At 36.4% G+C, this 13,585-nt stretch overlaps 1 protein-coding gene and 1 pseudogene across 5 annotated transcripts in view; both read right to left on the minus strand.

Annotated features, from left to right (window-relative positions):
- Window positions 1-10,727, minus strand: part of CYB5R4 (cytochrome b5 reductase 4) — a 74,626-nt gene extending 63,899 nt beyond the window's left edge. For 3 of the 5 annotated variants that reach the window (XR_005650681.1, XM_039852855.1, XM_039852856.1), the window contains exons 1-2: window positions 10,499-10,726; window positions 6,382-6,535 (exon numbers count right to left, since the gene is read on the minus strand). Coding sequence is in view for 3 of the 5 variants with exons in the window: in XM_039852855.1 (XP_039708789.1) it covers window positions 6,382-6,535; window positions 10,499-10,573 (229 nt within the window). In the remaining 2 variants the exon portion in view is untranslated. Of the gene's footprint in view, window positions 1-6,381; window positions 6,536-10,498 lie in introns of all 5 variants that reach the window. The other 2 variants (XR_005650680.1, XM_039852857.1) reach the window with 2 other exon arrangements.
- LOC120595166 (uncharacterized) lies at window positions 3,207-3,322 on the minus strand (annotated as a pseudogene).
- Window positions 10,728-13,585: the final 2,858 nt, after the last annotated feature.

Below are 13,585 nucleotides of genomic sequence, written 5' to 3' on the forward strand. Positions count from 1 at the left end.
CATCAACCTGCTAAGACATTTAAAAACAGAAAATATTCCTTATAAAAAATATTGAGATATATATGTGTGGTTTTAATTAAAAAACTAAAATTGTATGACTAGGTACTGAATTAAAGTGAGCAAAAATATCAGTGAAAAGGTAATGGCAAGAGCTAAAACATAAGTGGGGGTAAAAATTGCAACATTGATTTTGCCACTACCAAGTAACTCAGACATTTGCCAGGACTATAATGACAGTTATTACAAAATAGCTCCATAAATATATTGATGCGAATGCTGAAAGAAAAACAAAACTTTAAATAGCCATCTCCCTATTAACAATAAGACTAGAAATGAATGAAACAGAAAATGGAGAGAGAAAATAAAAACCAAAAGTTAATTAAATTGGTAAACTTCTAGTAAGACTGATTAAGGAGAATAGAAACCACAAAATAACAATATCACGAATAAAAGGGGGCATACCACTATAGAACCTATGGGCATGAAAGACAAAAAAGGAAATGCTGTAAACAGCTTCATGCTAATATGATCAATAACTGAGATGAAGTTAAGAAATTACTAAAAAATATATAAAAAACTGACATCAGAACAAGAAAAATTTGAACAACTCCATATACTTCTTAAAAATTGTATTTGTAATCCAAAACTTTTCTACAAAGAAAATCTTAAAATGTTGGCTGAAGTTTGTTCAACTAAACAAAACATCTGAGGGTTAGATGAGACCCTGAGACCAGTTTTTTTTTCTTCTATTGTATTTTTAGTGAATATAAGGGAGGTACAGAGAAAGAGTAAAAAAAAAAAGAGAGAGAGAGAGAGAGAGAGACTAAATGACAGTAAAGCAGATCAAGACAGAGTAAAAGAAGGCAAACAGCCTTCGATGTCAGTAGGACAGAACTAACAAAATCAAGAGTAGATTACTTGCTTTAATGATATCGAATGGGCAACCTTAAAATCTATGGATTAGAGTAGAAATGAATGAATAAAGGGAAATGTACCTGTAAAACCTATTAGTTTGTATTTCCTAAACAAACAAGTGATAGAAGAGTTGTTCAAAAATTTGCTATCAAGAAAAAAGTAATTAGGATAGCAAAGTAGATGATCTACAGAATAGTTGAGCTCACTGTAGTAATACATTATTTTGATACTCTATTGTACTATAATAATATATTCCATTATAAATTAAAACATTAATTCCAAATTTGAAAAACTGCTCCTAGAAGAAAATTTTCAGATAGATAAACTTCTCTGTTGGAAACAATACTGTGGTTTCTCAAAAGAGAATTGAATCAGGGAGCTAAGGAAAACTAGAGAAAAAACCTTACTGATGGAAAAATAACTCTATTCTTGGTGGTTTTAATCTAATCTAAAAAGTACAAAACTTACTGTACTTTATTATTACCGCAATACAAACAGAGCCTAAAGAAATACAGTCAATTCTCGTTATTTGCAGCAATTATGTTCTATAAACTTGCTGCGAATACCAAATTAGCAAATTCTGAACCACTGTTCTTAGAAGAAAATACAATGTTAGGTTCCTGTAAGCCTCTGGTGACATTTTTTTTGTGAACCAATCAATACAAAACCCTGTTTGATGTGTTTCTATTTAAAGGCACTTTATTTAATATGTATTGTTGATTTATGAACACTGAACTCACAGCCAATAGCACTATGACGCATGCCTGAAGAAAGCTTATGTAACAAGTGTTTCTTCCACTAGGCATGTTTACAGCCTTCTCATGACAGCACTTCAGTACTATCCTTGGGGACCACTTTAAACCACAAAATCACCAACGAAAAGCACAAAATGTGGAAAACATGGCATCAAATAGGCTGCAAAAAAGACACCTATTTACAGTATCAGTGCTGAAACAAGAAGGCAGAGCATTGCCTTGTGTGACTTCAGCTAGGAACAGGCAACACAAATTTTTCACTGTACTGTGCATGTCTGTGAATGACAGTGAAAGCACTGTGAGTATGGATTTTGGAGTTACAAATAAATTTTAGTGAGTAGACAAATTTGCAAATTTGGAATTCACAAATAATGAGGATCAACTGTATTCACAAAAACTTAACACTACCATCAAATAAATTTGAAAAAGGTTTACTGTAAATGAACCTAGACATCGGGAAACTGTAATAAAAATATAATAGGGCTACATACTACTTCTTAGAATCAATTTGCCACAATTTTTTAAAATAGAGATGAAACATGAAAAATACAGACCCATTAAAAGTCACTTTTTTCAGGGGTCACAGCAGACCTCTTTAATTTATTAGTATATGACGATCAGCATTAGGAGAAATCAAAGCATGTTCAAGTTATAAATGAAATCCATTAAATCCCATTTGGAGAACTTAATCCACTAAATTTTTAATAACAGGGCCACTAGTCTATTGACTGTAATCAACTATTTCTGAATACCATTTATTTAAATGGACTATCAGTCGGGCCACACTCTCCCTCGCCCTAAGATCAAAGGCTGCACCATGCTGCCAACTGATGATTTCAGGACTTAGCACATCATTACCCTCACTGACTGACTATATACTACAGTAGAATATACTACAGAAAAAACAAAGTCTGATATAGACTCAACAGAACTCTTACAGATGAGAGAGGGAGAAAACAACAATAAGGGAAAAAATCACAAAAGCATGAATTAATGGTAAATTCAACAAAATTTTTGAAAAAACAATATCCCCTATCCCCTCAATACTCCAATTAACTTCCACTGCATTAAAGGAATTACATACTTTACAGAAAATGGTGAGAATTAAGTGAACAAATTAGAAACTCCATATTACCTGCCTTAGAGATTATGCCAGGCCAATATCCACATTTTACATTTTATACATTTTACAGTCTGCTGCCAGCCAAGAACTTTTCACATCATTTTTAGGAACATGATCCAACTCGGCACACCTGAACAAGAAGCAGAAATACTGCCATATACTTAAAAAGAGAAAATAGTCCCAAAAATATGAGTTATAAGAACCTACAGTGTATATTTTCTAAGGTTTCTTGAAGAGGAATCTTGTGTCTCTCTCAGTCCATTCATCTAAATTTTGACCTGATCTAGAAATGAGCCAATTTTTAGAAAATGAAAAATTTACTACTATATATATAAGTAGTAGTAAATTCTTCATCCCCCCTTTAAGAAGGTATCATTAATATTTTATTTTATTATTTTTTTATTTATTATTTATGCCTACAGCATCTGGTCTTCCTAGGTGGTCTCCCTTCCAAGTACTAACCAGGCCCGACCCTGCTTAGCTTCCGAGATCAGACATCGGGCTTGTTCAGGGTGGCATGGCTATAGACCATGGACCGTGGCTCCACTGGGACGTGAACCCAGGACCTTCTGCATGTAAAGCAGACGTGCTTGGACATGGAACCATGTCCAAGAAGGTATCATTAATATTTTAAATTAGAACTAAGAAAAAAAGTCAATTACAATTAGTCATGCGGTTTCTTTCACTTTCATTTAGAATTGTGTTAGAAATTACCAGTAATTTATTTGTCTCACATTCATCCTACTTTCCACTGCCTTTGTCAACACCCTGGTTCACCTACTGCCACCTGAACTCCTATAATGAGCTAAATGTTTTCCTAGTCCCACTACCAGAATGATCTTTCTAAGGTACCCTCTGATTATACTGTCCCCACATTCAAATACCTGTGATAGTTCACACTGCCATCTAAATTAAAAACACATTTCTCAGCCAGGCTTTCAAAGTTTTCCACAATCTGACCTTTCTAGTCCCTCCTTCTTCTAACTCTCCAATAGTGAACCTCGGCTCCAGAACATATCTCAAGATTTTCTGCGTCTCTACCCTTGGTTAGGCCTTTGCCTCCACTTGGATGTAACTCCTCATTTCCTGTTGAAATCCTGTCCACCATTTCAAGATTTATTTCTACCACGAAAGTGTCTCTGATTTTTTAACCAACATGTCTCCCTCCCTTCAATCTGATATCACTTTCTTTATAGCCCTCTTATGGCACTTCACTCAGACTTGTCTAACAGTCAGTCATTTTTCCTCTCCTACTAAAGTAGAAACTCCAAGGGTAGGGCCTAGATTGAATAAGTGTTTCTGGATAAAATTAAAAACAAAAACAAAAACAAAACAAAACAAATGACAACTAAAAAACAGACTTGTCCAAAAGTAAAAAAAAAAAAAAAAAACCAGACATACCTTACTTTAGCAAAGGGAAAAAAAGAGCCATATTATTAATAGAGTAGAACAAATTCTCCAACAGAAACTTTTAACAAATATATCTTTAAAACGACAACTTTATCAGGTGCCAGGCATTCAAATCAGTACAGCAGATACTGTAATTGGGAGCAGTGTGTATTACTTTCCAAATATAGCAAATCAGTCCCTTATCTACATCAATACATCAAATGAATAATAAAGTATGACAGTATTATAATAATGCCTCATTTATCTGATATCACTAGGATATAAGGGATTCACATAGGCAAGTTTCCTGCAGAAGTGGCTTCCTACTGCAGAAACAGAGCTCAGACATGCCTGTATCCTTGGCCAGCCAAGAGATGATCCTGGGAAACTAATCCCCCATTTCACCCAGTTAATCCCCCATTTCACCCCGTCTAGCATCAAACACTCAGGCAGAGTGGGGAAGTCATTTTGTACAAGTTACACCTGAAAAACAGGTAGGCAGCATGGAGGGAAGGCAAAGAGGGTATTAAAGACACTATAAAATGACAAAAGGAGAGTTTTGCATGGCAGAATCCTCATTCCAGGTTGTTGGCGCTACTCATGGCTCTATTCCTCTAAATAACTCTGGGGAGTTCTAAGAAGTTATCTAATAACCTGCTGGAAGATTCTATCCCCTTTGTCAGTGAAAAAAATTTCACTCTCTAATTATGGAAGAAGTTATCTAATAACCTGCTGGAAGATTCTATCCCCTTTGTCAGTGAAAAAAATTTCACTCTCTAATTATGTCTGTTACAGGTTGACTTGTGTACCCCAAAATTCATGTTGAAACCCTAACCACCAAGTACTTCAGAATGTGACCTTATTTGGATATAGAGTCATTACAGATTTAGTAAGTAGATGAGGTCATACTGAAGTAGGGTAAACCCTTACTCCAATATGACTGGTGTTCTTAGAAAAACAGGAAATCTGGATACAGACTATCATACAGGGAGAAAGCCATGTGAAGAGAAAGGCAGAGATCAGGGTGACACTGCTACAAGCCAAGCAGCTCCAAAGATAGCAGACCAAAAGAAGCTAGACTACAGGAATGTGACAGTTTCTTCTTTAAAACCCTCAGAAGGAACCAACCCTGTCAGCACCCTGATTCAGACTTTCAGCCTCCAGAGCTGTGAGACAATAAATTTCTGTTGTTTAAGCCACCTAGTTTTTGGAACTGTGGGCATTCCTAGGGAACTAACTGGTGTCTACTGGTGTCTTTCCATTGATCATATCACCGATCTACTCTGACAAACTCACACCTCTTTAAGAAACCAAACTTCTTAAAAATGTAAGTGCAACATTCATTCAACAAACACATATTAATGACCTCTATGTGCAGACACCAAGGACAGAGCAGTAAGACTGACATGGTTCCTGCCCTCATAAAAGTTACAGTGTAATCAGGATAACTGATGACAAACCAAAATAATACAATGATAAATTTATAACTGTGATGATAACAATAAATGACACACTTCCAACAAAGAATAGTGAACATATTTAACCATGTGTGGATGACTCAAGGACATTGTTACAGAGACCTGTACTCGATTTCTTGCCCTTTACTGTTTTGTTTCCCTCCTAGCTGCCAGGTTTGGGATACCGTGAGGTCTGCTCTTATCAGCTACCCTTCTATCTCTCTGCTCATTCTCTCCAATCCCCCCATTTCTAATTTGGAGCTTCTAATTTGCTATGGAATACAAATAACAGGTAACTAATATTGCTAAGAAATATACATTAAATAGTAAAAATTGCTGCAAGAAATAACTGAATATTTGGCTTTACTGCAGACATTCTGATTTACTTTAGATTCTCAGAGACATTTTTTTCCATCCAATCTGTTTCAAGGCATTAAGGTGGAACATTATTCTACATAAAATAGATATTACAGAATAATTTTACTACTTTGGTATTAGACTGGCTGGCAAACAACTGTTTACTTTCAAAGAGAATATCGTATAGAGATGCTATTTAAACGGTTACGTAAGGAAGAAATACAGTCCAAATTTGGAATTATATAACTTATCATCCAGTGTAAGGCACATTTTTATTATCTAATTGTGAATCATACCACCAAAGTACAAGACCATGAAGTTATATAGCATTTCAATGGGAAAGCCCAGCCAAAATTTTTTATAGTACACGATAAATACCACCTACCTCTTATGCATATCCAACAATCATCTTTTTTGTTGTGCTTTTTAAGTTCTTCTTCAGTAACTTCAATTAATCTGCCTTTTAATCCTGTTAGGTCTTTTCCACTTTTGGTCAGTCGAATCCAATCCATAAGACTTCTGCCTTGTTTTAGAGGTACCTAAAAAAAAGAAAAAGGGAAGAATTCAATATGGCTTCTTCAAGTTAGCTGCCTTCCCTTCCCTCCTGCTACTTTCCTCAGGCTACTTCATTACTCTTATTCTCATTCAGAAAGAAAAAATTCAAATCTGACAACTCTACAATCTTCTTAAAGCTTTAGGAAGTTGTCAAAATCATTTTTGCTATATTGGAATTATAAATAAAACATTATTTAAAATACCTGGACTATGAGGTAGAGCTTAGAAATTCTGTCATAGAAATGTTCAGCATAATAGCATTACAATATAATAAGAATAGTACTGAACCTGGAGTCAGAAAAGAAGTTTTGGTCCTGGCTCTGCCGCTAATATGTTACAGTCACTTACCAATTTGGATCAAAATTTCTTTGCCTGAAAAATCAAGAGATTTGATAGAAGAAAATATAAACAACTGGCTAAAGTTGATTTTCTGGACTGTCAATATACAGGAAACATTAGAAACCACTAGGCAACAATTAATTTTCTAAGAATCCACTGAGAAACAAAGGGTATCAAATAATGGTATCAAACAATAAAACTGTAACACTCTCAGGAAGGGGCTAGCAAACAGGCTCACATGTGGTGGTGGTGGTGGTGGTGGTGGTAAAGAGACTGAATCCTTATGTAGCCATGTGGCCCTCAAAGCCTAACATATTTATTATCTGGATCTTTGCAGAAAAGTTTGCCTACCCTTGCCTTGAGGATTTATTAACAGGATGTTTCGATTCTGTATCTTTTTTCAAAATACATTTTCAAGGCTTTTAAGTGAGAGGTATTATCAGTATTTTAGCAAGTTAAGACAATCTAGTGGAAATTTTCAAGACATACCTATATGATAGGACTACTCTCTAAACTTGTATAACTAATTCGTAACAAAGTACCAAAGGGATGTTTAATGGAAAAGTAGGTACAGTGAAGGAAGTTTATTGCTGCAAACTAAATGTTTGTGCCTCTCCCCCAAATCCATATGTTGAACTCCTAACCTCCAATATGATGGTATTAGGAGGTGGAGCTTTGGCAGGTAATTAGGTCATGAGGGCAGTGCCTTCATAAATGGGATTAATGTCCTTATAAAAGAGACCCCAGAGAGATCCCTTACACCTTCTGCCTTGTGCTGATATGGGAAAAGATGGCTATGAACCAATAATTAGGCCCTTACCAGACATGGATTTGGTCAGTGTACTGATCTTGGACTTCCCGGCCTCCAGAATTGTGAGAAATAAATATCTGCTGTTTATCTGCCACCTAATCTATGGTATTGTTATAGCGACCTGAATGGACTAAGACATTTATATACCTCACTTTCGTGAATCATACCTATTTTATGCTTTTATTTACCCCGCTAATAACCAAGTTAACAGGTCTGCAGTGCCTTTCCAATTTTAAATTCCTTCCTAACAATCTACAGCAGCCCATTCTTACCATCACTGAAACTCTCCAGGTTTTTTGGAGCAAAGCGTGAGACTATGATCTTTCCCATCCCAAACTAAAATCATTTGTCTCTCTTGTCTATGTGGATTCCATAATCCACAGGGAATTTACAAGTAATTTTTTGAAAACACAAATCTAATGATGAGCCTTTCTTACTTCTGTGGCTCACCACATTACTTTATAATAATGTCTCTAAATTCCCTAGAGTGGTTTACCAGGCTCTTCAGAATCTGGTTATAGTTAACCTCACCAGCTCCATGTTTTAACTTTTGCTCCTTCCCATTATGTGCTTTAGCTAAATGAGAACAGAGTCCTTGATTGCTATGAAACACTCGCTCCCCTGCCTGGATCAATCCCCCTCTTCTCCCTGGTAGACTGTTCTTCCAGAGGCCTTCTCTGACCCCAACTCCTTCCTGGTCACAACACAATGTTATACCATTTACGACTGCCTGTTTATTAGTCTGTGCAGCCTATTAGACTAATTCTTTGAAAACAGAGACCATATCTCTAGCATGTGGTAGGTTCTCAATAAATATTTACTAATGTTAGTAGAAATAATAATAGCTATCAGATATTGAGTGCATACTCTATGCCAAGCACTGTGCTAAGGGCTTTACACAACAATCCGTGAGATTTGAATAAAAGCCTCAGGATAAGTGAGTGCTTAACATACAGAAAGACTGTGCTAAGAAAATTATCACATTTAACCCTACGAACAACCTTATAAAATGGGTACTGTTATTCCCATTTACACCCAAGGAAACTGAGACTCAAAGAGGTTAAGTGCTTGAGTTGGAAAAAGAATCTGGGTCTTTCTCACTCAAAAGATTATGCTTTTAGCAATTATGATATACAACCTCCCAAACTAGGTTCTATTTCTCAATCTGTACTCATTTCATATAATCCTGACTCAGCTTCTAACATGTTCAAGAGTAGCTTGTTTCACAAAGGGAAAAAAAAGTCTTAGTTTCCCTTTGAATTGCACAATCGTCTTATTTTTTTCTTTTTGGAGTCTCAAAAAGACTCACCTGTGCCATCAACACCTGTGAATCTTTTGTCTTTGCCTAACTTTTCTCCTTTAAATGAATACTGAGAACATGATTGGTAGTTTTAATGGAAAAGGGAATCAAGTTGTATTCTAATTCATAGATCCTTTCTCTGGAAAGATTATATATTTGGCCAAACATTTAGCTAAAGGAAAGAAACAGGACAAATATCAAGGAGGAGGAGGATTAATGAGTAGGTGGCTGGATGACATATGGAGCAATAAATGAAACATCACAACCAGTCACATCACATCAAGCCTATAGGGTCTAGGGCACCAGTCCTTAACCAGTTTCCTTTTCTGTGAAAATGAGATAACAAATGCACCCACTTCATAGGATCGTTGTAAAAATTAAATGTTAATATATATAAAGCAATTAGAACATTTAAAACATACATGACCTTCAGTACGCATAGTAAGAAGAAGAATAGTAAGAATAAATTTCAGATATTAGTTTTATAGTTGGGCTTAAAAACTACTGAAAAAGTTAATGGAAGCTACATATTCCTGAGCCCATAATTCTGATCTAGAGTCAAACTCCAGATCTAAGTGGAGAAAAAAAAAGAAAGTCGGTGAAGGTCCCAAATGATGTTTAGACCCAAGAGTCTAGAAATGAAAAAGGAGTGGCCCAAGTAGGTGGAAGTCTCAAAAACAAAACATGATGTTATCACACAATGAGGAACCAAAAAATAACAGGATTAAGCAACATTCATGCTGCAATGAACACAGGAGACAATTTTATTAAATTCTGTAAATGTAAAATACATTTGTATTCCACCTGTTGTTAACTGTAATTATGTTAAACAAAAATTGAAAGGGCATATTAGCTTCAAAGTCATCAAGTAATATCAAGTAATACCAGGAGGAAGGGCAATGATAAAACAGAGATACCCGAGGAAGAAAGAAAGGCAGTATGACTTGGAGAAGTGTCCATAAACCTAACAGGAGGTTTATAGACGTTTGTTCTCGCTTTTCCAATATCCCCTAGCTCCAATATCCCCTAGAGGGATGGTCACTGTCGCCACTGCCCAACCTTTCCCTTCTGCTAGGGAACCCACATCACACAGAACTCCTTCGGAGATTGAATAACGAAAGATCAGAGGGGAAGACAGGTTGAAAGAAGGAAGCTAATACTCAGTACCTAAAATACAGCAAGCACAGTCACTGGCTTTGTCATATACATTTGATTTTAATTCGCGGGAAAAGACTTGGAGGAAGGAAACTGACAGAATGGGGTCAAGGACTGGGAAAGAAAAGGGACTAGTAGGTGAGAGGGAGGTTAGGAAGAATTCGAGGTCTGGAGACGGCATGGGATCAGGAAGAAGTCGATAGCTAGGGCAGTTGGAACCGTAGGTTAGAGACAGGGACAGGAGGTGGAAGAGGGGGCGGAAGGAGAAAATGGACTGTCTGAAAATACGAAACCCCGGCGGGAGGCAAGCGCTGAGCGAGATCGTCGATATTACCCGCTTACCTTGCTACGCCCCCCAGAGGCAACGCGCTGCTGCGAGCTGGGGGCCGGGAAGGACTGGGAAGGGACGTTCAGCATCCTGGACCCCTGGCCTAGGCCCTGCTGGGGGTCAGCTGCCGCACGGGATCGCTCGGCAAGACCCCACTAGGGTAACACCTCCCGCTCCGGCTCTGAGGCCGGGCAGAGGCCAAGCCCCCGACCCACTTCCGGGGTCGCCGGGGGAGAGGCGCACCATGACGCAGCACGTCGAGCCCGCGAAAGGCGGGGCCAACGAGACGCACGGAGGGCCGGCTGGAGAGGCGGAGCCAGGAGAGGGTACGCATGCTCCATAAGTTCTCCACTCTGAACTTCAGCACCAAAAGGAGGACACAGCTAGTCCACCGAAAGATTAAAGAGAGAGTGGAGCTGTTCCTTAGCCTTGGTGCTGACCGAATCTGAGAATAAATTCTTATAGAGCCCAGTTAACCCATAACACAAGTGTCTGTCCATTGTTCTGCGTCACCATTACACTAAATATATGGAAAAAAATAACACTACTAGAGCATTCTGATTTCTCTGAAACTTTCTCTAAGGTATCAAGCTGTACAAGAAAGAGGAACTTTAAAAGCTAAGGTGTCAAATGCACCTTATGTGGGAGTGGAGAAAAATTCACCTTTAAAAACCCTTGCTAATGGCTGCCATTATGAGTAAAGATGTTAGTAAAGTCTCTTTCCGTTCCATGCACCTGCTCACAAGTTCCTCCTCATCCAACTTTCTGTCTTCCCTGAAAAATACCCACCCCCAATTGCAGTGTAGAACAGCGACATTTAAGAGTTGGATAGGTTTAGTTTGGATGTCATCTCTGCCCTTGAGCAGCCTCATGTAAGGTACTTTAGTATCTCAATGCCTCGCTTTCCCATCTGCATGATGGATTTAGTTTTTAGTAAGGATTAAATGAGATGTCACATGTAAACTACACAATACAGTGCCTGGTTAATAGTAGGCCCTCAATAAATGGGAGTGGCTCTTAAAACTCTTCCAACATAACGAGAGAAGCACAAATACTGTGCAGGTAAACAACAATTCCTAATGCTCAAGGTCCAGATCGGGGATCTAGTGAGCTTTTCCCCGGGGAACACACACTTTCTGAGAATAGAATGCAGTGAAGGGAGAAAGTTTTCAGAAGAAATATAATTCTAAATAACTCTCCCCATCCACCTTCCATTTCTAACTTTTCCTAAGTCTGAAACATGGTTTGAACTTGCCCTATTTCAATTGCCTTGTTCTCAAAGTGCCTGTTAATTAATGTTTGTAATATCTTTTCACCTAGAAGGAAAAGTGTGTGAATATATGTAGCCATTCAAGTGAGAGGCATTTCTTAGCTAGGTAAGAACTTCCCCTCTGCCCATTTTCATTCTGAAATATTATCGGAACACTATTTGCAATTGAAATGCTTATTGTGAAAAAAATTGTTTTTGAGCTAAAAGAACTTCGTTACCATAGTTTACTATGTTACCTTTACTTTGTAAGGTGCTCCTGTTTTCTCTCATTAAAAGATGTATTCTTCTATAAGCCTACTTTAAAACACTAATCACTGAAACTTTATTTCACTTCTCATAAGAAAATGTTAACATGAAACTATCAGGAACAGGAAACCAGAACAAAGGAAGGTGATGTCGTTGGAAAATATTTCATATCTGTCAAATTTCTTAGCTCCCACTGAACAGAAATGGAAATACACTTTAAAATTCTGGCCTTTGTTTCCCCTTTTTTAGACTCTTAGATCATGGCCATTTAAACATTTTAATTCTGGGGATTCTCCAATGTACTACCATAAGTATTGAACACTCATGTTACTTTGCTATTAGATTTAAGGATAATAGAAGACTATTAAAGTGAGAATTACTTGACTCATCATTTATTAAAAATCCCTAAAACTTAATAGTCTTAACACATATTCCCATTTTCATGATAAACAATGATTTAAAGTGTTTTTCACCATCTGCTAGCAAATTCATAATAATAATTTGTGATTGGTAACATAAGGTGATTTTCTTCATTATCTAATAATACTCATCTATAACTACCATATCCAATGGAAATCAATAAGAATTAACAGATGTTCTAACATTCGGTTCCAAAATGTTGTCATTCTATGAAGTTATAATTAAATATTTGCAAAATTACATCTAAAGAAACTTGTAATTTGATGAAGAGATCAAAATTATCTTTTGTAAGCCCTAAATGTTTACAATACAATCAATACATTTGTAAATGGCACCTATTTTTAGATTCCAGTATTGAATTATAGTGTAGAGATTTTAAAAAAGGCCCAACTACTATAGTAAGTACAAAATATTCATTTTATTAAAAGTTTCTATACAAATAAATTAGTTTAAAAGGATTATGATATATTTGCATCCTAACTTTAAATCCTACAAACTTTTAATGTCATCAAAAGTAACTAATCAGATTAATTTTCACAGATTAGTTCCTCAATTTCATCTTCACTATCAGAATCTTCATAAAATGAAATTGTGGCTTGAATTGGAAAATTTTTCAGAAGAGCTTCTGCTTCTTGATATAAGTAATCATAACACTTTGATTTTGGCCAAAATAGTCTGAAAGAAGCAGACAACATAATTCACTTTATTTTTTCATATTCAAAATCTTTATAGTCACGAAATGTTCAAATTTCAAGAGCTCTATATATTTAACAATTATTTTCATCATTTAGACAGCCTTAAGATAGTTTTAAAAGCTACTATCACAGCTTTCTTGGCATCTACTTCCCAAAGTATCAATAACTGGTTGATTATTTTAAAAATCTTTATCTAAGCTATAAATTGAGTCAAACAAATTCACACTAAACCTTGTGTGAGCCTAAGATCATATTTAGCTTACTTCAGGCATTGTGGATATATTTATTCTTTAAAAAATACAGAAAGTTTGTCTTCTAATTTGCAAATTCCCTAAGAAAAAAAAAGTCCTACCACTACATTAAAAATTCTGATAGACAAAAAAATATTATACCTCTTACAGGAAGACAGAAATGACCTAGTATTTTGCTTAAAACTCACAGATTTAACTCAGTTACAGTTGTAGCCAAAG

The sequence above is a fragment of the Pteropus medius genome, unplaced genomic scaffold (genome assembly GCF_902729225.1).
Source record: "Pteropus medius unplaced genomic scaffold, Ma_sr-lr_union100, whole genome shotgun sequence".
In the NCBI taxonomy this organism is placed as follows: domain Eukaryota; kingdom Metazoa; phylum Chordata; class Mammalia; order Chiroptera; family Pteropodidae; genus Pteropus; species Pteropus medius.